The sequence below is a fragment of the Coloeus monedula genome, assembly GCF_965178545.1.
Source record: "Coloeus monedula genome assembly, chromosome: 18".
Classification (NCBI taxonomy): domain Eukaryota; kingdom Metazoa; phylum Chordata; class Aves; order Passeriformes; family Corvidae; genus Coloeus; species Coloeus monedula.
The window spans coordinates 9,623,634-9,647,096 of NC_138798.1; the positions used below are offsets into that span (position 1 = coordinate 9,623,634).

A 23,463-nucleotide genomic window follows, 5' to 3' on the forward strand; every position below is an offset into this window, starting at 1 on the left:
TTAACTGAGGGGAACACTGCGCTAATTTCCCATCACCTCTTGCTCCCCCACCTGCCTCGGATGCAGTGGGATGGATCTTCTGCAGGTGAGGCTGCACCAATGAGCTGCCAGCCCCCAGTGAGCACCGTCACACCACGGAGCAGGGCTGGCTCAGCTTTTAGCTCCAAAGGTTGTGCTAGTCTGAAGCAGGAGCCCCCGGGAAGCAGATGGGCTCGGTCATGGTGGTGGGCGCTGGGTTCCCAGGCTGCTCCTGGGAAGGGTGGGCAGCTGGAGCAGTGCATGGATAGCCCGACTCAGGGTGGGCACACAATGCTCTGCGTTAATGAGTCACAATAATCAGTGCCGCTGTGGCTCTTGGCAAGCTCTTAGGGCTTGCATTTCAGAGCAGGAGGCTCACTCTGGGACAGCTGTGATGGTTTCTGTCCCTGTTGCCAGCCTGTCCCGCCTGGACACGCGGGTTTGCACAGCGACTGCCAGTTTGCAGCTCGGGGGATGGAGGGTTCCTGAAACTGGAACTGCTTTACCTTTCCCTGCTGAACTGTGACTGGTGGTTCAACAGCTGCTACAGGAACAGCTGACCTGTCCTCTAAAAAAAAGGCAGAGGGGACAATATGGGGGACAGAAATCAGTACCGTTGCTCCAAGGTGAGCCAACCCTGCTGGTGAGTGTGGGCCTCAGGAGCTTTCATCTGAACACAGTCCACACTATGGAAAATCATGTAAAAATGGAACTGTGTTCTGCTGTGGCTGCACTTTATTTGATGTATTTAGGTGTATTTCCTACTGGTGTAAGCTCCAACAGACACACCTCTGGGTATGTCTAAAAGGGTGTTTGTCATCACACTTGTTTAGAAATAAAACCTTTTAATTAAATCAGTGACAAACTGATGAACCCAGCTCATCTCAGCTTGCACTGAAAAATGGAGGCTTGTGCTGCCTGTTGCTGGACTGAAGTAACTGAACTACTTCAGATTTGCACTGGTGAAAGTCTGAATGCAGGTAAAGCAAACCCACCTTGAGTTACTGCTTGCTTCTTGCTACTACCTTTGACGTTTTGCCTTTTAGCCTGAAACAAGCCCACTCTATGTATCTGACCTATTCTTGCTTGTGTCTTTAAAACACAACTGGTTTTCTCCAAAACGTAACTTGCCAAATGTGACTATTTGATGATAAGACACTATGCAGAGTTGGCTATGAATGTTTATTAACATCACATGGAAATCTGTACTCCAGAGAAGACAAACACGAGGCTGTCACCATACCTACAGAGTCCAGAGAACCAACACAAGCTTTGTAGGCTTCTCCTTTGCAGCAGTTGAGTGGCTGATGTTTGTAAGTTTTCCTCCCATACAGGATCATCTCAAGTATCAACACCTTGTTAATGATTTAACTGAAAAAAACCCTTAAGTTTAGTTAAGTTACTATTGACCTGGATTGACTAAAAAAGCAGATGACCAGGATGTGGGTTCTGACTTCCAAACAGATGTTTCTGACATTTTACACCAGCACCTCGTGGCAGGGGCCAGAGCCCCAGTCACTGCTCTCCAGTGCCTGCACAGGTTACATCTTAGTTACTCAACCAATCACAAGCAAAATTCAAATTGTTGCATACACCAGTCATTCTTACAAGCACAGTCAAGGGCATCACAGTAAACAAAGGTCATGGTTTCCAGAGACCCTTACAAGCCTTGGCCAAAGAGCACAATAAATACAGTGGTGGAAGAGCACAGATGTGTCAGGTGTCAGGGTAGAGGAGACAGTGGTAATCTGTATAACCAGAGATGCATCTTTTTCATGTGAGCCTCCAGAGCCCAGCAGTATTGTCTGAGAAGAGGCATGAGGATGGAACAGGAAAGTATCATTCAGCCTGGCAACAGCATTTTCTCCTGCTTAATTCTTCCTTTGATTCTGGAAAACTTCAGTTGGCACACTCTGTTCACCCACAAAACAGGTCATTGTAATGACAGAGTGAGGGCTTAAACACACTGCTGTTATCGTCAAGGTTTTAAGACTGAACACAACAAATAATACTGTAAGTTGAGGCAAGTTTTATTTAGACTGTACAAACAGGGTGTTGGGGAAAAAACACAGTGGCTTGATGTTGGGACCAGTTCTATGAATTAATTGGAGTAAGAAATTAAAAAGGCACTAATCTTAAGAAAAGACACTCCATATATTCTAAGAATATAATTCATTTAATACTGTTAATCTTATAGCACAAAAAATAAAACGAGCTATGATCCCCAAAATAAATTTTAAAAGCTTACACTTAATATTATTGCCTGAAGATCATGGTCTTTAAATTACATAATGGTGTTTAAAAGTTTACACAGTGAAGACTGTCTCAAATACAAGGCCACCTTTGCCACTGCAGTAATTGTATCCTTGTCCCAAAATACACTTTAACACAAATAAACAGAAATTGACAACTATACAGGAACACTTTCACTGGTCCCAAAAGGCAGTCTTTTAGGCAAATCTCACTTTCAAATGTGGGTATTGAGGAAAATGCTTGAAAACTGGACTAGAAAACAAAGGCAGCCCACTCATTCCCAGGATGTTAATACAATATAAAAAATTACTTTACAGGCACATGAAATGGCACAAAGAATGCTGTTTTTCCCTTTACAAAAATAATGCTCAGGCTCTTCAGAGCCTCAACCCAAACAGGATATTCCCTTTTGTTTATTCTTTCCCAATTTGTAAACAATCATGAATTAAATTAGCGCTTATCCAGTGATGGACACTGATTAAAACAGTTTTCATTTAAACTTTCAGACTGGTCAGAGGCTTCAATGTCTATATACACATGTACACAGCAGGAGGAAGCCAAGCCTTTCGTGATAGTTGACTACAGTGGCACCAGGTCATTACACCAGCTCCTAGTTCCAAAGCAAGGACAACTTTAATGGTGCATAGATTGAAGCCATCACTTGTAGGCTCTCATGCTTCATATTAAGGTTACCTTACACGCCCAAGAACATTTACACGGATAGATTATCACTCATTTAAGAGGTTTCATAAAACAACAGCACATGTGTAAGCAAGCGACAAGCGATTGAGAACCCAGAGTCCTTCAAAGAGAAACACACACTGATCCAATGCAGTCTTTATATGAAAATACTTGTCTCTTAGTAAAATAGCTAAGACACATTTTGAAGCAATGTTACAATCAGCTTAGGCTGGTCAGTATGCTACATTGAAACCACATTTTACATACCTGAACCACACCGCTGCTACTTGGAGAAACACTGTTCATTCATGGCCTAAAAACAGGTTCACAGAACTTCAAGAATTCTTGTCTTTGCATCAGATACCACTACACACAAATTTTGCATAGTTTTGAAGGTAAAACACTTTGTTTTTCTGCAGTATTGGAACATAATTAAACCTAAAACAATGGTTGTGTTCAAAGCGTACACCTTATTCAATGAGGGGATGAGTCAAGTTGTTTATTTCAGTGAAAAAAAATCAGGTTAAAAGTTACGTTCAAGATCTCAAATCTCACAGTATTTATTAACCACGCAAAGGAAGAATTCTACAATCAGTCTTCTGAAGAGCTGCCTGCAACTAGGTCAGGCCTGAAATAAGATTTCTCTGCAGCCGACTGAGTTTAGTGCAGTTTGTATTCAGAAGATGACTTTCAGTAGTACAATCCGTGTAGTAAACATGCACGTATTGTTGGGGCACAGGAAAAGCATGACCTTCTTTAATTAAGAGAACTGCATAGCTTTTCTTTGCAAGACAAAATGTCAATGCCTATTGTCAAGAATTACAGCACCAAACACTTCAGTCAATGCTACTCTAACTTCACAGTTAATTTGGTAGTAAAATGCTCTACAAGAACTTCTAGACTGTCAGCCACTTGATCAATACTACAGAAAACGTTAATAGATGAATGGAGAGACTTCTTTAAAACCTGGCATTTTGAGTGTCTGCTTGCAAATGCCATTTCTGCAGTTCTTCAGTGCCTTCCAACTAAGGATCTCATGGCACTTCCACATGAACTACTAACAATGTACTTTATTAGGATCAAGCAACACAAATCAACAAGAAAACATGCTGGAATTTAAGACAATGTTTATATCATTAGACATTTATAACATCTGATGACATTCTGCAAGTGTTTGAAGTTTCTCATTTTGCTACAACCAACAGCCTTCAAAAGCTGGAAAATGGGAGCTGCTGTTTTCCTGCCACCTTCCCCATCGGACATCTGCCTTAACCAGGCTGTCTGAAAAGGGAGGTTTTGTAGTTGCATCTTTGCAGACATGTATTCTGTTAATTCAGTGTTCCATCATTTTGAAAAGAGCATTCCAGTTCACCTACAACACATATTTGAAGAAGGTGGCACAGGATTCCACTGTACCTACGCTTTCATATCCTGCACCCAGGCTCAGGCTGAGCACCCGCATGGCATGAACTGCACTCACCCAGGCACAGCCATGAGTTCCCTGCTGGAGTACAATTACAGCAGGGGAGCTTAGGTACAGAAAGAGGGAAGAAGCTATACTAATAACAGACACCTTTGTGGCCTCCATCAGCCTGAGCATTAACTTATCACATGGGGGAACCCAGGCAGCTGACTCCAATTAACCACTTTCTAGAGGATGCTGGGAGGGGGAGGGACCTGGGTCCTATCTAAACCAGAGCCAATGCCTTAGGAAGAGTAAAAAAAAAGATGCCAGCATGCAGAGGACTTGGGATATAAGCAAGGAAAAAGAAAGAAAGGGAAAAAAGAAGAATGAAAGCAGCTCTGGAAGAGAAGCACAGCAACACAGACATCCTGGTAAAAAGGTGTACTGTGTTTGAAAAGGAGCTTTTGATGAGCTGGGGCTGGCATGCTAGGAAACTTTGGAGAGAGCAGGGAGCCGGCAGAGAAATGGATATAAAAGGTCTTTAAATGTTTAAATAAGAGGATTTTATCGGTATTTACCAAGTTCCTCTGTCCCACTCCTACCTCTCCTCACCATGGCAATCTCATGTGTCTACTAAGTAACAGCTTGATGACAAGCACTTCTGTACTAGTAAAACTACACTTTCAACACTGCAGAAGAGCTGTAGGTAGACCAGGCCATAAGTGTTTCCCCTTAAAGCTCACTTTCTACAGTTAGTGCTTGCAAAAATCAACAGAAATGCATTAAATATGTCAAAACCAAGTTACAAGTATCAATGCCTCCTAGGTTTCCTTATAAATAAATGCCTCAGCTTAAATGCAGTTCAATCAATGGTTATTTGCATTTAACACACACTGTTTCAGGAAGGTCAACAACAAGCTTAAAAGTTAACAGAAAAGAGCAGTGTCTAATACAACTGCTTAGAATACATAAGCTCCAATTATTGTCCTTTAAAGAAACCATCATTTTAAATGTACTACCTTAGGACAGGTCATTTTAAAACTAAATCTTCTTCAGTTCTAAAATTGCATTTTTGTTGTTGCTTTTTGTTGGACAGTAATGCACAAGTTGCATGTTTGATCTAAGATTAGGGCTCTTCCTACTAAACAAACCAGAAAAAGTCCACGGAAGTCTCAACAGGAAAGGTTTTTTTCCCATACCTCTCTGCTATATTCCGGTTCAGTCTTCTCCAGCTTAAGGCCCAACAGTTTTAAAAGTGAAACTAAATTCTGGATGACACAACTATGGTCTGAAGGTCAGGCAGTGACTTCAGTTGTATGTATTCCAAATGTATATTAAAAGAACTGTCAAACTGCAGCAAGCTGGAAAATGGGCAATGCTAGCAATGTGCCATTAAGTCATCATCCCACCTCAAACAATGCTAATGATAGCCAGGAAAATGAAGCAGCAGCGTAAATTGGGCAGAGGGAGTCATTCGTTCTCATCTGGGTTTTGAGGGTCAAATATTTTGACATGCGTGAAAGGGAAGAGCCCTTTTCGACCGTTGACTTCTCCTTCCCACTGACCGTTTATATTCATCCTCGTAACCTTCACAATATCTCCAACCTGCGTAATTAGAGACAAGAAAAATCCTTATCACATATGGGAATCTCACTTCTGATACAAATACAAATCAAATGAAGAACAACACATACAAGCCTATCATAGGGAAAGAAATCTTGCCCTCTTCTTGGCAGAAAGTTCAATTGAAAAACTACTTTTACTGAATACCAACACTTTGTTGCTAAACATAATAATGTTGTCTGCGTTCTTTCTTGGACTCTTAATTACACATATATTTATAAAGATTACTGAACTACACCTCTTTTTCTAGGTAAGCTTACAGCTTCATGCAACAGTATCTTTAGCCTAGATATAAATTCACATCAGTAAAGCTACCATCAGCAATGAGTCACAACATTCATTCAAAAGAGCACAGTACTGGTACTGGTTTTAGCAGCAGCTGACTTAAAATAAATGTAGTTTTTCAAAGAGAGATTCCTAAGGCAAACAAACCATTACTTGAAGATCTAATTCTGATGATCACAGTCTAAGAAGAACCTTCTGTAATTTCTAAAACAACGGTACACTTCCAAAGTGGGGAAAAGCAATCTCAAACTTTTTTTTTTTTCAGTAGTAGATGTAGATTCTGGCTTTATTTGTGGTTTTCACATCTACTTCCTGTCAAACCATTTGAAACAGGAATGATGACATGTCAGGCCTTTCCTACCATAACTGTGTCTCTCCCTGTCTGGCAGTGAAAAACGAGGAAAGTCTAAACTATGATCAAGCAAGAAACAACAGCCCAAATGATGATAAATTATACTCTTATTGTTCAACACCTGTATTTAATCTGGATTAGGACAATTCACAAAGCAAAATATCCAAACTGACAAGAAACATTTAAGACAAGCTAAATACTCATTATCCCTGAAGTGCTTATGGAGAGCTGAACACACTGTCTGTTACAGCAGCTCTCTAACTTTCCCCCTCCCTTCCTGTTTACTTATTTGACTCTATGTGTTAACTACAGTAAATATTTAAAAAGTGACATTAGCAGCTAAGAACTAATTTCACAAAAAGTAGAACCAGCCTATGACCAATGACCAACAGTTCGTAAGTTTCTTTCCCAAACTAGGTCCAAGCTCTTTGCAGTTGTGTCTCAGTTACCAAACTACTACTGTGAAATTCAAAGGAAACTAGCTTAAATCTTAAGGAAAAAATAGACATTGATACAGTATGTAAAGCAATTTGTCTACATTATCTAAATAGTATTAAAATTCAGACCAGATGCAGATAGGCCCTTGGCCAACATCCTTAAACTTCTCAGGTGAGACCTGTATATTTTATGTTAAAGAAAAAACCCTGAGTTTACAAAATGATGTGCATGTCACTAGATGATCTGAAGCCCATTTAAACCAGTCACCAGTACTGTAATAGATACTTTTAAAGATCAGTTAGAAGCAAGAACCCTTAGGTGAAATTTAAGATACTATAATAAGCTCCTTAGCAGTCAGTCACTCAATGTTATGTCTCTTAAAATAAAATTTGTTGAACTTTGAAACTATTCTTAGAGGTTTAAGCCTTATGTTGCGTATCAGAATAGAATTAGACATTTAAGCAAAGTGTGTTGCTCTGCCTTCCCTACTTTTTCTCCACTACTTTGGTTGTCTGTGTCCTGTCTGCCCCCCATATTTGAGACTGTCACACTTCAACAATTGTAATCTTGTGCTTTTGAGAGAGGAGAAAACCCTCTGAACTCCCATAAGTTCTTAGGATATAACTGAGACCATATTACTTTTTTCTTTTTATTTCTTTTTTTTTTTAATGCTGTTCCTAAACTCAAACACAAAGCCAGCACACAGAATTAAGCAGTTAAACACTGCCCATGATACACTGCATGTACACTGAATTCACCCGACTGCTCTTCATCTCTCCAGGGCCTGCTGCAGCATGCTTTAATTGTGTATTTGCTAAAAAGCACAATTTGTCAGACTTCTCACTCAAGAAAGCTTTAAATAGTAACAAGATGACCTAAAATAGGAACCTAGCAAATGTCTCCTTAGGAAAAGGCTGATAACATCTATAAATACTCAGCGTTACATTGCTATATTTAAATAACCCTTGAAGGCAGATCTAAGTTCCAAGTTCGAGACCCAAAGTGAAGAAGGTGCAGCCAACATCACAACAGTTTAAAGCTAATAAGGAGTTGCATACACCAAACCCATTCTCAAACCCTTTAATCTTAAAAATAATCTTTTTAATCAAAAACATGGACCTGCATTTTCTGAGTCTCACAATGTAATTCTGTTCATGCGCTGTAGAGATCAATCCATTATCATTTTGAAGCTCTGGAACAGATATTCTTTAACTTGGCTCTGAAAGATTTCACAATGTGAATAGGTTTGGAAGTCTTGCTTCAGCTGAGTGAAAAAAATATTTACAATATGTCTCCTATTGCATTGCAACAAACTGCCCTGTAGATTAATGATGTAAAATGCCTTTTATGCTGCTGGGTGGGCAAAGCTGCTGCACACCAGCATCTGCCACTAAAGAGAGCTGGCTGGCAAAAGCTACTCCACACATACTCCCTTATGCCGAGAACCACTGGAATAGTGAATTACTTTGCAATAACTTTCTACTATTTTTGAGAAGGCTTTTTTGTAAATGAAAACTGCTGAACATCCTCTTGTGCTATATAATTTTTAAAATGTAGTTTCCCTGAGAAGACTAAATGAAACAGCATGTTGAAATAAGATTTTTGGCACAGGAACCTTGATTTCATGATAGAGTAACTCATGGATCTTATCTTAAAGATCTTAATTTCAAAAATGTCTAGAAAAATCTGGTCAACTAGTCCCTCTATGTATTTTTCCCCCAAGTAGTAAGTAAAAGCATTATTTGGTAAATGCCTTTTAAAGCATCTGTAACATGGTCAGCTGAGGTGCAATCTCCCACTAAAATTATTTAACACACTCTTTTTCAGAGAATGTTTTAAGCCAGTCAGAAGGATTGTCTTATGATTAAGCACAGGACAGAGTCAGGAGACCTGGTTCTATTCTCATCTCTGCCACAAACTTCCTGTATGACTCTGGACAGCTAATGGCCCTTATCTATAAATCAGGATAGCACTTAGCATCTCTCAGATAAGTTAATTAATTCAGTTGCGAAGCACACCAGCATCACTGGAATGAAGTATCACTACTGAAATGAGTAATACTTCTGAAATGCAGCCATTTGGTTACACCCAAATGATAAAAATAAAAATGTATTTTAGATAGCATCTTTCATTATGTCCTTGTTAGAGCATGAATTCAAAGCCCTAGGGAAACACAAGCTGTGGAACATGCCAGTCAGAAAGGTTACTTCATTCACTCTAGAGTCTTTCATACCTGTCTTCCATTTGAAACTGATTCATACTCTGCAAAAGGTTTCCTGCAAGCCATTTTAGTCAACCAATTCAATGAGTTTTACAGATATTCCAATAACTGTATGTTAATAGTTCTATGGTTGATAAAGTTCTGTAATATAAGTTTAAGGAGATAAAAATGCATTAAAATTGTAAATCATTTTAGCCCACTGGGTCAGTGCTATAGAAAACATTGCTCTCTGGAATCCACAGGGTGTTGAATCTCAGTCATTATCCTAATTAGTGTCACAGCTCACCTTCTTTGGTAACACTAACATTAATACCAAAACAATTGTTCAGACCAGCTGCCTGTCTGGAGAAGAACAGACAAGGTCCAACACTGAGAAAATACCTGATATCCCATTGTCCCCAAGGTGAAGAGCTACACAGAATAGGCAGTGTTCAGCCACTCTGCAAACAGGACAAAAGGACGCTGAAGGAGCTGGTGCTTTATGTACTGGAAGATCCAAGAAACCACCAGGCTGAAAGCATAGCTTAATTACCCTTCATTTCTGATGTTCTGGGCCAGAACACCATTGATGCACAAACCAGAGAATCAAACAGTTCAGAGGAAAAGCTTCATCCATTCTTGAGACATGAAAGGAGGTAGAAGGGCAATATAGAAATGTGGAAGTCCTAGATCAAATTAATCCAGCCTTGCCTAGGAACACATTAAAACAAAGGAACTTTGCAGTTCACCAAGAGCCAGGAAAATTGTCAGAGTAGGGGTTACAGCATCAAAAAAAGTGCTGCTTTTCCTTACACGGTGGAAGCCTGTCTCCTTCAGATTAAGCCAGTGTCATGATTGTACAGAATTTGGAGAGTTCACTTTCAATTCACAGTTAGAGCAACTAAAGCTCCCTGATCAACAATTCACACTACACAAATATAGGATCAATATATTGCTTAAAATCCAGACTTTGTGGGTTAGATGCATTTTAATGTTTAAGACAGCAAGGCTAAGTTTCCTTGGCTTAAGAAAAACACAATGCTTGTTGTCTACTGAAAGAAGTAGCCTAATTTCCTAATTAAGAAAGTTCTACTGCTAGCACATTTTGGCCTACTTGTCTCAACTTTCCTTTGAAGAGGGAAAAAGTTAACTGTAACCTAATTGTAACAAGCTCAAGAGAAATACTGTAAGTCAGTTATATAATTATGGTGGATGGATATTTATTTCACCAAAACATTTCAGTGACAGGTTAACTCTGTACTAGCAAACATATACGTACGTGTATGATTGCTACATCACAAAAAGATAAACTACTTAACATTATAATGCTGGCACGAGTCTATAAAAAGCCATCACTAGTACAAAAACTTTTAAAAATACAGTGCAACTCTTGTTTAAAAAGAAAAAATGAATCTTTGATTCCATAACACTGTCAAGTTAAGTCTGGAGAGGAATTCTAGAACCGCTACTGCCTTCAAAATTGACTATGACACTGATTAGAGCATTGGTAACATATTTAAGAATAATTTTTTAAACACAACAGGTATAAATCTGGTGGCTGCTGCTGGTCTCCCATTTTCTGGTTCCTTATCCTATTTAATTCCATTTTATAAGTGAATATGGAATTTGTTGTTCATGTCCTCGTTAGAGCTTGTCAGTTTGAAACAAGGGTTCATTAGCATACTATTGCTAACAGACTGGCTATAGAATTACTACAAGTTTTTAAAGGCTGAGAAACTTTCAGGTAGACTTTGCTGCTCTGTATCACAGTAACAGTGCCACAGAGTCTTTACTCTTATAAAATGCATCACCTTCATAAAGTGCTATCCTGTAAGTCCTTTGAACACAGGATTGACCTCCTAGATTTCCCACAGTAATTAGCAGGACTGAAGAATAGCAATGCATGACCCTGTGGTGCAGAGTTCTAGTCCCAATAAGCACGGGACACTGTTAACTCTGTCCTTCATACTCCTTCCTCTGCAGCACCAGAAAGGAAGGAAATAGCTTCTTGGCTGAAAGTACACAAGTAAAGAAACAGATCTGGGTTGTGGGCTGTTGAGCTTTTTTCAGTTAGGGGTTGGGTTTGGTGGTTTTAATTTTTATTTTGTAGTTTGATTGTTTAGTGGTTTGGGTTTTTTTAATACAGTATCCATAAAATTCTACACATATTAGTAACTAGGTTAGTTGTAGTGAGAAACTACAGACTTCAATCATTTCATTAAAAACATTAAATCTGAACAGGCAAAGTAACTCAACAGACAAGAGCATATGTATATTTTAGAAATACATGTAATTTATTGTAGGCTTTACTAATTATTCCCTGGTGCAGGGAGATGCGCAAAATGACATGTACCACTAGCTGTAAGCTTTGAGATAGTATCTATACTTAAAACTACCATTTTAGCCCAAAAGCAGGTTATAATTAAATTTTTTATTTTAGACAGTAAAAGTGGAGTATATAACACAATAGGATTGAGTCAACACTTACACATTAGTAACTTCAATAATACCAATATTGTTACCCAGACAGGTTGTGAACTGCCAATTCCTGGAAGTGTTCAAGGCCATGTTGGATGGGGGTTGGAGCAACCTGGTCTAGTGGAAGGTGTCCCTGCCCATGGCAGGGGGGTGGAATGAAATGAACTTTAATGTCCCTTCCAACCCAAACCATTCTGTGATTCTATATAATGCTAAATAAACTTAGCCCAGCAAAAATAAATGCCCTATTAACTTGTATCCTACAGAAATAAAATTGTAGTTGCTCTTAAATTGTCACACTTGTAAATTCACAAGTTGAACCCTTGATCTTTATCCAACCAATCAGATCTTGTTTCAGATTTTCTGTAGAATAGTCACTTGGTTTATATTTTTCATGTAAGAAATTAAAAAAACCCATCAAAAAACCCTTGCTTACAAAACAAACTTCTCTTTAACAGGCTATAAATTACTACCTTAAAGAAAAATTCTATCAGCTTCTGTAAACAATAGTGTACAACAGAAACACTGGACTTGCAAGCAGAGAGCTTGTCCCATTTTCAAGCTGAACCAAGAAGAATGACATCGCTCCACTTAAAAGGAAGTTGAGCAGATTACTATGCAATGGCTTTATTTACTCCAGATGGTACTCTCTTCCTTTTAAGTACTGTCTGTGTGCTGACCACACAAGGCCAGAGCCAGCAGATATTTTGCTTTCATATTGTTTTATCAGTTTAAATGAGATTGCACAATCAGCAACCATGGAATTACACTCACAGCTGAACTGCCATTTAGAGTACACCTATACTAAGGTGGAGAACTGTCAAATACTATTTTTATGAAAGAACACCATTAACTTTCTTCCCTAAAACAGTCCCATAACCTTAAAAACAGAAGTTTCAAATGGTTCAGTTTATTTAGCAACGTGTAGAGCCCTCACAAGGCTGGTTTTAAATACTTTATCAGGGTCCTGCAGGTGTTTGGCAAACTAAAGGAAAATCATGAAAAGAAGCTGAATGATTAAGAATAGCCCACGTGACAAAAAAAACCTGCTATAATGAGACTGGTAAAGTTCCCTGTGCATGGGTAGATATGGAGAAGCTGTAACCACTGATTTCAATGAAAATGTAGAGCAGTTCCCAGAATTCTGCTTCTGAAGCCTCTTGAAAAGCCACAGTGTGGATGAGGTACACTTGCAAAGAAAACAGACTGCATGGGAAGACAAAATATGCCAGTGTTGAGAGACACAAAACCATGAGGCAGTAAACGATTAGAGAATCAAACAAAACTTCAGTAATTTGAAGGTTCAAACCAAGTCAAACCTATTTGTTGGCCAGAGAATTAACCCTACTGGTATCCTAGAGTAGTTATACTGATGGGGTTAACTAGGTCATTTAAAGGGCAATCAGAAAAGTCTACTTGTAAGGGCCAGCCTTCCAAGTGGTTCTGCTACCCTGCAGCAATTCAAGTTCCCTGAAGTAATTCCATGACACATTGATAACATAACAAAATCAATTGCTTGCCTTGCTTTGCTTTCAGAAGCATGAGTAGTTTTGGCAGGAATCTTCTGTACAGTGCAGTTGGCAGTGAATTTACACTTTGTTCTGTAGTAATTTTCACACACTGTTCACAAATAACAAGCTGCTAGATTTCACAAGACAAAGAAATTCCAGTGATTCATATTCAACCGTTAAACCCATAAGAATAACCACCTGTAGAAGTCTTACAAATACAGGAGTAAAACAATTAGGGTGAGAACTATGAATAATTGGAAGTCACGAATATAACCTTCCAAATTGCAGTCAAAAATATCAGCTTTGACTTGCAAAGTAACTGAGCAAAAACAACAAGAAAAGTTCAAAAGTATTTTTAAAACCATTATTATTTTACTTGCTAAAATGTTGTTTCCTATGCTTGTTTGCTTGCATTTGTTCCTGGAAGTATTGCAGCACATTCAAATTTCACTTTTTCCAGGTGAGACATTTTTGAATTACAGGTTAACTAGCCTTCAGTATCATCTAAATGCAAAAGTAACAATCTTAGTCTTCTGGATATAGCTTTGAAAAACTTCTTCCAATCAATCATTTATTCCAGTTAAACTAGAACTATAACATAAATTCTTTACTATTTACAGAATAACACTCTGAAGTTTTACAAGATATCTCTAATTTAAAAAAAAAAAAAAAAAAAAAAAAGCATTGCCAAGCACAGGAACTTCCAGCACTTTTGGAGGTTACACTGTACTCCTTCAGCTAACCTCCTCACCCCCAGTTTAGGTCTTAAGTTTCTCAAATTCCACTTTTGAAAACCAAAGTAAAAGGGACTAGAGTATTTCCAATATATTCTGCCCAGATTTCACCTCTCAGCACAAGATCTTCAAGTGCATCTCACAGCTGCAGATCAGAAACACTAAGTGTATCAGCCAGCAATCTTTACCTTTCTCTGGAGGATGCTACTGTCAGTTCTTAGCCTGGAACACGGCAGTGATTAATGAAACACCTCTTTCCTTCCCCAAGATTAGGTGGAGAAGCAAAGCCATCCTCTCACTAGCACTTATTACACAGCAGCATGTGTACACTGCTATCCTTGTAACATTTGCACAGTTGAAAAAGCAAGAAGGGAGGGAGAGTACAGGTCCTAAAGTTACTTACTAGGTCACTTTTCTCAAAGGAAGTGGTATAGATGAAGCAATTCCTGTGGATGTTTCTTCAGAATGTAACCTAACTTCTCAGTCCCTCGACATAAATAAGCAGACTCCACATGAAGTCATCCACACTAACTTCACTATAACAATTTTTAGTTTCTTCTTCCACAAGGCAATTGAAAACTCTTGACACTGGAGGAAAAACTTACCTCTAATGCCAGCGCAGTCTTGTCATAAGCACAGGGTACTCTCTTTTGGATAGCTTTGGCATAGACTGGTCCATTCTGTGTGGATGGCAGAGGATTGATCACTGCTCCAGGTGTACTGGATACTGAAGGAAGGGGAGCTGCGGTTTGAGGCTGAGCATAAGCATGGGCAGGTTCTGGAATACCGTAACTGTTGGAATTCCTGTTTCCATGCTTCCCAAGAGAAGATCTGACTAGCTTTTCTACATAAGGAACAGGAATCATCCCAATCCGACCATCCTTGTTTCTGGCACTCCACCACTGTTCTTCTGGCTTCTCTACAATTACCAGTATCTCGCCCTTTTTAAATGGAAGATCCTCGGCATCGTTACCAGGAAAGTCATAGAGAGTCCGAACACACTCCACATTTTCTTCTGCAGTGGACATGGCAGGGGCAGATCCAGATCCCATTGGTGGACTTGGATACCTGAAGATTTGATAAAAGTAATAGCTATTGGTTTCTATTTCCAGTAACAAAGCTAAGTACCAGGTTTGCAGTAGGAATATCAATTAGAGAAGAATGACTTACTTGGATTTGTGACAAAAGTATTGGCTTGGTAGCACTGTGAGGCATTTCGTAAGTAACTCACACTCTCAAATAATTACTTAAATACCCGGAGTAGCTTTCCCAGAAATCCAAAATAATCTATCATGGGATGCAGAAAACTGGGAGAAATAATGCAAAATCTTCATCTACCTGTTCTGGGTTGTTGTGAAGATCTTAGACTCAAATTAATTCTATAGCTTAAGTTATGAGAGTAATGATACAAAAAACCAAATTAAGACTATTTGGGTGACTGAAGCGGAAGGGTAATATATAAAAATGTAGCTGTGAATCTCTCCAAGAGCCCACCACCTCCAAAGTCACCCAAATAATTTTATTTTGTTTTTAACTTCAGCATCCACTTCTAATGAATTCAGTAACTAAATGCTAGACTTGAGGTACCATAGAGGAAAAAGGGAACAAAATTAAGATGGTATGACAGCTTCATAAAGACAGTATGAATTACTTGCATCCACTGATAAGAAGGGACTAAAAAAAAAAAAAGCTAGCCTTCTAGAAATATTCCTTTGCCCATTAACCATATTCTCTTTATTTTAATAATTTTTTATTACTAAGTCCATCACTTGTCAAATACAGTCACTTTGTTGTCTGTGATAATATGTAAGATTGTGAAGATTGTGCATCAAATGAGAATGCTTACACTGCAATCTATTTTCATCATAAATGTTATACATTTTATTCAAAGCAGCTGTCAAAAAACCTTAATGGATATAGGCCACAGCAGATACTTATTATCTAAGCTATGATGGTAAGAATGCCTGTCATTAGCCTACTTCAATTCTCTTTTGCTACTTGCAAAATATGATAGAAGTCAAATCCCTGTGATTTCTGCAAGACATGCCAGAAGCCCTGAACAGAAAGGTATTCCATCTTTCAGACACCTCGCTGCAGCCAAAGCAGGGGCAGAAAGTGAACCCTTCGGGGAGCAATTGCTCTGCATAAGCAAGAACTCAGGAACATCAATGAGGATGGTCAGAGCTCCCTACTAGAAACACAAAACAAACAAAGTTTAAAATGGTCCATTTACAACTGTTTTAAAAGTTTCAGATATCATCTCCAAGATCTAGAAGTACTTTAGGACTCTATATAGAAACCACCTTTCACACTGTACTTTATGAAATTAAAAGAATGAACAGCTTTCAAAAGCACAAGCATCTGAGAGCAACGTGCCCAGGAAAATGCCAGAGAAATAAGAATTAGCATAACAGTTCTGAAGCACATACCTGGCCACTCCTATTCTAAATCTAGTCCATTAACTAAAAATTTAAAAAACCAAAAATCTGGAAATGCTACCTTTCATCCCTCTTGCAGCAGGAAGTCTCTTTTGCACAGAATTTCACACCATCAACTGCATAATTGATTTTTCTAAGAGTTTTAACAAAAATCATGCTAAGAAAAACCACGTGGTCGATCCCATTTGTAGCTCTATAAAAAAGCCTGTCAATTCACAGCAGGTTACATCCCATCTGTCTCTGTGCTGAGAACAATAAGCAACCAAAACCTTGGAAATAAGGTGGTACTAAAATGTTCACAGAATATTTCACACAAGACTCCCAACAAATACCAAGTGAGCAAGTGCAGTCAGCTCTAAGTTCTCCAGTGTTTTGAGAAAGCCAAGTCAGTCATGGCCATAAATGATTAAGAACAAGTTTTTGCATCCAGAAAGGTTCAAGAGTATCCACGCTGGAGAACAGAGATAAGCATGAAGATTGCTTTAGCGTGAGACTTTTTTTTCTTCCCAACTCTCCACAAGTTTAAGCATGCACATAACACTGGGCAGCTCCATTTAAGCATTCCTGCAATGGTGAAAACTATTTTTTTTTCACCTACCCATCTCTCTAGTCACAATCACTACCCAAAAGGCTGCCAGCAGCTTGAAGAGTTCCTGAAGCTTGAGCTTTCTGTCACATCCTGCCCATCACTTGACAGCTTTTCAGAAAGACTTTTGAACACTTGAGTTTTTCAACCTGACAAGCTATTGTCAACCTCTGACAAGTGACTGACTATCATTAAGTACTGGTCTATGCCAAGGTTCAATTGTGATTATAAACCTCAAAGTTATTCTTTCCTCCTAAGAACTTGCTAATCTGCAAAACATAGTAAGATATTAAAAAAAAAATTCAGTTTCACCTCTAAATTCTGCATTTTAGTATGTCACTACTTTTCTCTTATTTCATTTCGTTCTATCCAGAAAGCCCAAAAGCCTTGAAAAAAGATACTGAGAAAGGCTTTATTAATTAAAAGTAAGGAATATGTTCTACGATTCTTGATAAGCAGTTTACTGATGCATGTTGCAGGTATGTCCCATGCAGGGACCAGGACAGAGAACTAGCTCATAGCCAAGTCACATTGTCCCATCCTCCCAGAACAGCATTTCTCAGTGAAGTGCATGGTATATGCAGATATAGATGAATAGTGCCATAACCAAACTGTAAGAAATAAGTGTTTCACATTTTTTTGGCAGAGAAATGCCACTCTAGAGGTTTGGGAAATGCTGCCCTAGAATGTATTAATGCTGACTTAACAGGGTGAAGCAGTCTAATCACACAAAAGCCAGTTCTATTGTAATCAGTGTGGGTGCAGTGGTAGACAGCAAACTAAGCTCACAGGCTATACTTCAATCACGAAAACGACTGGTGAACCACTTTCTCAACCATCCTTGGAATGGAGAGACAATACTAGAAGAAAAGGGTAACACAAAAAGGGTGACATGCTTTGTTACGACCACACCCTCTTTCAAGACAATTATAGCCCATGGTAGAGGTACATGGTACCCTTACACACAAGGTCAGCACAGGGACCGTGGATAATTTGACTGAAAGAGCAACACTTTAATTGTTAGCGAGATCCAGAACGTTAAGAAGGCCCAGTGTTAGAAACGAATGTTTCCTCAGCATTTATTCATAGCATCTACATCCAGTGCCAGGCTCCCGGAGCTACTCGGCTGCACTATGACACCTTTACAGGTCTCACCTCCTCGCGCCACCCGGAGCAAAGGTGGCGGTGGGTGTGGTGGGGGCGGGGGGCACTCACCTGGGCGCGGGCTCGATGAGGGTGGTGGTGTCCAGGTAGTGGATCTTGTAGAACTCCAGCAGGGCGGGCAGGTGCTCGAACTCCTGGTCGCCGATCTTAAAGCGGCGGTTGGGCAGGGAGTTGATGATGTAGTGGGAAACGCGGGAGTTCTCAGACACCGAGAGGACGTAGTCCCCCGGGCAGGTGGACGAGTCCCGCACCAGAAACATGCCGTGCCGCTGCCCTTGTAGTCGCGTCTGCGCCTCCGCCCGGGACACCGGGCCCACGTACCAGCTGGAGCGGTCCGACGAATCGAAACGAGCGGCGGAGGACATGGCTCTGGGAGGGGAAGGGGAAGGAAAGGGAGGAAGGAAGGTGAGGAGCCCGAAGGCCCAGGCGGAGGAAGAGACCCGGGGGAGGCCTGGGCAGAGAGGCCTGGGAGGCGGAGCGGGCTGGGGGCGAGGGGGAAGCGGCTCGTGCCTAGTCCAGGAGAAAGGAAACCCAGGGACAGCGGGATAAGGGAAAAGGAAGCTCCGTGCCGCTGGAGGCGAAGGGCCGAGGAGCGGCTGGGGTGGGGCTGGCCAGACGCGGCGCGCAGGGCCCCAGTCTCCCTCAGCGGCGGGGTGTGCAGGGCATCCTTCCCGCCTCTCTCAGGCCTGCGGCGGGCCCGGCCAGGCGGGTGACGAAGAGCACCGGCGGCTGACACGGACAAGCGGCCCGAGAACGCGGCGAGAGGAGCCGGCTCGGGGCGGGACGGGGGAGGCAGAAGCGCCGGGCACCGCGTCCTCCCGCGGGTTCCTCCCCTCAAGAGCCGAGCACCAAAATGGCGGCTGTGCCGGGCCGCGCAAACGCTCCGAGACACCGCCCCGCGCACGCGCCATGGCGGCGGCAGCGCGGGGCCGCGCCCGCCTCAGGGGCCGGGCTAGGGGCTTGTGCCCCGCTGTTGCGGTGCTCGGTTCTGGCGTCCGAGGGAGCGGGAGGGCCGCCCCTTCCCCATTCTCCCCGAGAGTCACTCAAGCCGTCCCCGACGCACCCCCGGTCGGTGCGGTGAGTGAGGGGGGGGGGTGGCCCCGCGCCTGCCGCATCCCCTCACAGCGCAGGGCTCCTTCGCTGCTGCAGGCGCGCTTTGACGCGGGTCACCTCCCTAAAACTCCCCAGCCCTTGGCCTTAAGGTATCTGAGGGGGTCCGTCCATCTTCTCCACATCCCTCTCTGCACGTTCGCCCTCCTCGGTGCCGCCCAGCCCCAAGCTTTCCCCCCAGTGCCCCGGGGCTGCCTCGGGCCGCTCTCTCACTGCTCCTGGATCTGAGGGGTGCCAGAACCCTGACCCCAGGCGGTTTGCAGACAGACACCACCTCCCCTGAGGTTTTGCTGTTTTTTACTGGTTAATTAATTTTCTTTTAAGGAACAAAACGGCCCGCTGTGATAATCATCTCTGATCTCGAGATAACTTCCTACGTGCTCTAAGGGGCCGTTTCCTGCCTCTTCATAGCCTTGTTCCCAGATAACGGGGTCAAAGCCCTGTCTGGCTCAGGCGGGAGGGAAGATGGTGTCGCAGCCGCTGAAGAGGAAGGAAACCCCGGAAAGGACTCAGCAGGGCTCGGGGGCAGCGCTTGGCACATGGTGCGGATGAGCTGTTTGAATTTGAGAGGGAGGTTGGCGCCGTGAGCCCAGACAGGCACCGGGCTCTGAGTCACGTTCCGGGGGCCAGCAGTAGCATTCGGCCTGTCCAGCTGCAGTGGGCAGGGGCGCGACAAAATAACTGCACTGGTTCCCCGGACGTGCTAGAAACCTCTGCGAATGGTGTGATTTTAGCTCAGTCTTGTGACTTTGTTTAATTTGTGCTTTTGATTTTGGTTTTTATTTTGCTTCAGGGCTGGCAATGTGAAATGAAGCAGCACTTGAAAGAAAAAAAAAAAAAAAAGCAAGCCAGTTCAGATGTCTGTCTTGAAGTGCTTAACTGGACTGTTGTGCAGTGTTATTCCAGCTTTGCCGTCTTTCTTTCATGCTCTGCCTTTTCCAAAAGCTCAGTCATTACACAGTCATTTTTTTCCTCTTTGTTCCTCTTCGTACATTGGCAACCAGTGCCAACTGAGGTGTCTGGATTGGAACATATGGGCTGTGTCTCTGCAGACATTTAGCAGAGTTCAAATCATCTAAAATGGAAGACTCCTCCAGTGTCATGTTTTAGACAAAACCATCCAGGAAAAGTCTCATCATTAAGACGAAAGGATCTTAAAGCAGCCCCTGAATCCATGTACAGGTATCATTTTACCAGCCGTTGACATACAGCCATCTCCTCGGTGGAAAACAACAGCTGTTAGTCATGTACAGCAACACTGGCAAAACAGTGACCTAGAGATGAGTAATTACATCTGAAAATTCACATCTCTGCAAAAAAAATTTCATCCATTACTAGGAGAGCTTATTTAGTGGCTATACCTTTGATCCATTCCTACTGGTTTAAGTGCTTGTATCTACTAGGAAGAGTCCGTTTTAAACACCTGTAGACAGGCTACAATAGAATATGAAGGTTATGATGTTTTCTTGTGTCATTTGAACAGATCTGGCTTGTTTTCTGTTTGACTATGGCCAAAATACAGATTAAAAGATGGCACTTGCAATAATACGCTAAATAATGTTTAAAAATAATTACAAAAGCTGTAAGTTAGCAGCAGATTTAGTAACACATAGTATATAAAAAGGAAATAAAAATTCCTGTTCCTTCATTTGATTGAATTACAAATTTTGTTAAAATAAAAATCAAATATACAGAGTGATTTTGCTTCCATTTTGTATGGATAATGATAGAATCTCAAGATAGTTGGAACATGTCAGAAATAAATAGTATTAATTATAAACCAGTTTTTGTGCAGTACTGCATGGGGCTGGACTGCTGCTGGAGAACCAACACACCCACCTTCCCACCCAGAGAGGATTCTAAGGCATGGAGAGGTTTTCAGTTTGGAAGGAACTGCCAAATTAGATGTTCTGAACTTGTACGTATGTAGGTTATGTGCATCCTTCAAGTAATTCCCTCCTCAGTTTTAGTAACTGTGGTTAAACTAAACCAGATGTTTTAGGTAAAAGATCCCACATTCTACTTCCATATGAGAAAAAGTTGACTTGTTCAAGATCATTAATGTTTTCTGATAAGACTGGGCTTCAACTTCTAGACTACAGACAGTCATCTCAGGTGTATTACATCCCTACAAATGCATTTGGTTTAGGAAGAATGTGTGAATGTCTGGTACCACTTTACCTTTTCATTACATATCAATACCTTTATGCTCTTTGACTTTACCTGTTGGCAGCTTACACTCTCAGAGCATGGCCAGGTAGTTGTAATGCGGTGGAGGAGGTGGGGAGCTCAAAAGTGCAACAGCTGCCGATGAAATAAAAACTCAGAATATTCCCTTGAGAAGGCCCTGTACCTCTTTCCCTGTGCCCAGCTGCTCCTTCTTCCTTTCACCAGAAGCTTCTGATCCCATCAGTTGGGCTGAATGCCAAATAAATTGTACATGTGGCTGATCCCTATGTAAGGAGAAAAATTTCTGTCAAGGGTACAGAATAAGAATCCTTATTTTGCTCCAAATCGAGTACTGGGTATGCTTCCAATGCAAAATTAATGACCCTAATTTAAACTATGAGGAAAATGAGAAAGGATATGTTGGATTTAGAAGTAGACAGCTGGAGAAGAAATACAGTAGTGAAAGCAGTTTTGAAACAAAACTGAAGCAATCACAATCACTTCTGCAAATGTGGAAGCCTGAAATACTTCAGTCTACTAATTACAAATCTGGCAAATATGCCTGTACAGCTTTACCTCTGTGCTGGCAGGAAATAGGAAAATAGATCATCAAGAAACCTAATTACTATTCTTCTGGACTTCCTAATGTATCAGCAGTTTAACTGTTGGTATTTTGATCACTCAGTTCTGGAAGAGCTGTTTGATTGTTCTCTCACAGACCAGAAATAACTTAAAGCTTTCTTAGTTCATTGTCCATCTGTCCACAATGTCATGTTATACTGTCTCAGAGGGCTTACTGTAAAAAACAAAAAGCCTTTTACTGTCAGGTACAAGACTGACATATTTAGGACATCGGAGAATTTATAAATAAAAAATACAGAATCAGTTGAAAATCCCCATGAGTACATGTTTTTCATGAGGTAACAGAAAGCTTAAGTGGGCTTGTGTAAGTTCAGTTCCTGAAGCATCGTTCTTGATAGGAAAACCAATTAATAATGATTACAGCTCTGTGTATCAACCTGTAATCTTTCCTGCAATTTGTTTATATAGGTAATTGTAGTAAACAACATGTGCTTTATGTCTGCTGAGTAAGAGAAAACTGACATTTTTAAAGCAAAGCAATTTTATTATTGTTTAGCCTATGTCAGTTTGAAAAAAGGACATGCTGGCCTAAAATGAGCTACTGCTAAAAAAATGATTAGGATGGTTTGAGCTAAACTCCATGGTTTTTTACCTGAATGAAATACATGCAAGTAAGATAGTGCATACTGTAATTTTCAACAGTCACCTTATGCTCAGATGTAAAGAAATTTTGGGGCCAAAAGTAACAGAAGTTTTATTTTTATCAAATATTACCCGCCCTTAGGTTTAGTTCATGTAACTTAGGGTTATTTTACCAGTAAGTAAAAAAAGAGAAAAAAAATAGTGTAGTGCTAAGGTAGATGATCATCTCCTTTAAGTAATTTCTTTGAAGCCACATTCTGAGCCTTATATACATTTGCTTTGCACAGCATCCAACTGCAACATTTAGTGAATAATGCAATCACAAAGTTGCATATGCTGATAAATGGAATAATGGATGAGCTCTCTAAAAATCAGTATTCAAACACAGGAGTGACAGGGTAGAAGCTGTAAAAAAATCCCCAAAAGTTTTCTCAAGCTGTTTCTTTGGCTTATTGATTACTCATTAATGTCTTCTATTCTCTTATGTAATCTAAGAAATAGCCTCTCAGGTTGGTTATTTGTAACAGTGAGTAATACCCTCTAGTGGTACACATAGGAAAAGGAGCTAGATAAAGAATGATTATTCCTTTTTTCATTGTTAAAGAGGCTAAGTAATATTTCATCTAAGTAACATAAATAACCCTATATCGTTGTATAACATAGGGCATCACTGGTCTGTCTAAAGGTGCTAGTTAAAATGGAAAATGCACTGCAGTGAGTTAGAGGTCTGTTAGTTAGAAACAGCTGGGTCTTTAATCACTTGTTTGCAGATGAAACAAATTGCCACCTGCAGT

At 40.7% G+C, this 23,463-nt stretch overlaps 1 protein-coding gene across 4 annotated transcripts; it reads right to left on the bottom strand.

Annotated features, from left to right (window-relative positions):
- Positions 1–1,314: 1,314 nt before the first annotated feature.
- CRKL (CRK like proto-oncogene, adaptor protein) lies at positions 1,315–19,018 on the bottom strand. Of its 4 annotated transcripts, XR_014226936.1 has the most exons (5): positions 18,218–19,018; positions 14,584–15,046; positions 5,557–5,962; positions 3,220–3,265; positions 1,315–1,931 (listed from the first exon to the last, which is right to left on the bottom strand). XR_014226936.1 is itself a non-coding variant. In XM_082293612.1 (3 exons), the coding sequence occupies exons 1-3, from the start codon at positions 18,529–18,531 to the stop codon at positions 5,828–5,830; spliced, it is 912 nt and encodes a 303-aa protein (XP_082149738.1). In that variant the 5' UTR covers positions 18,532–19,018; the 3' UTR covers positions 1,315–5,827. The 4 variants fall into 4 exon arrangements, 1 of the variants encoding a protein (XP_082149738.1); XR_014226937.1 differs by having other exon boundaries at positions 1,315–3,265; XR_014226938.1 differs by having other exon boundaries at positions 3,220–5,962.
- Positions 19,019–23,463: the final 4,445 nt, after the last annotated feature.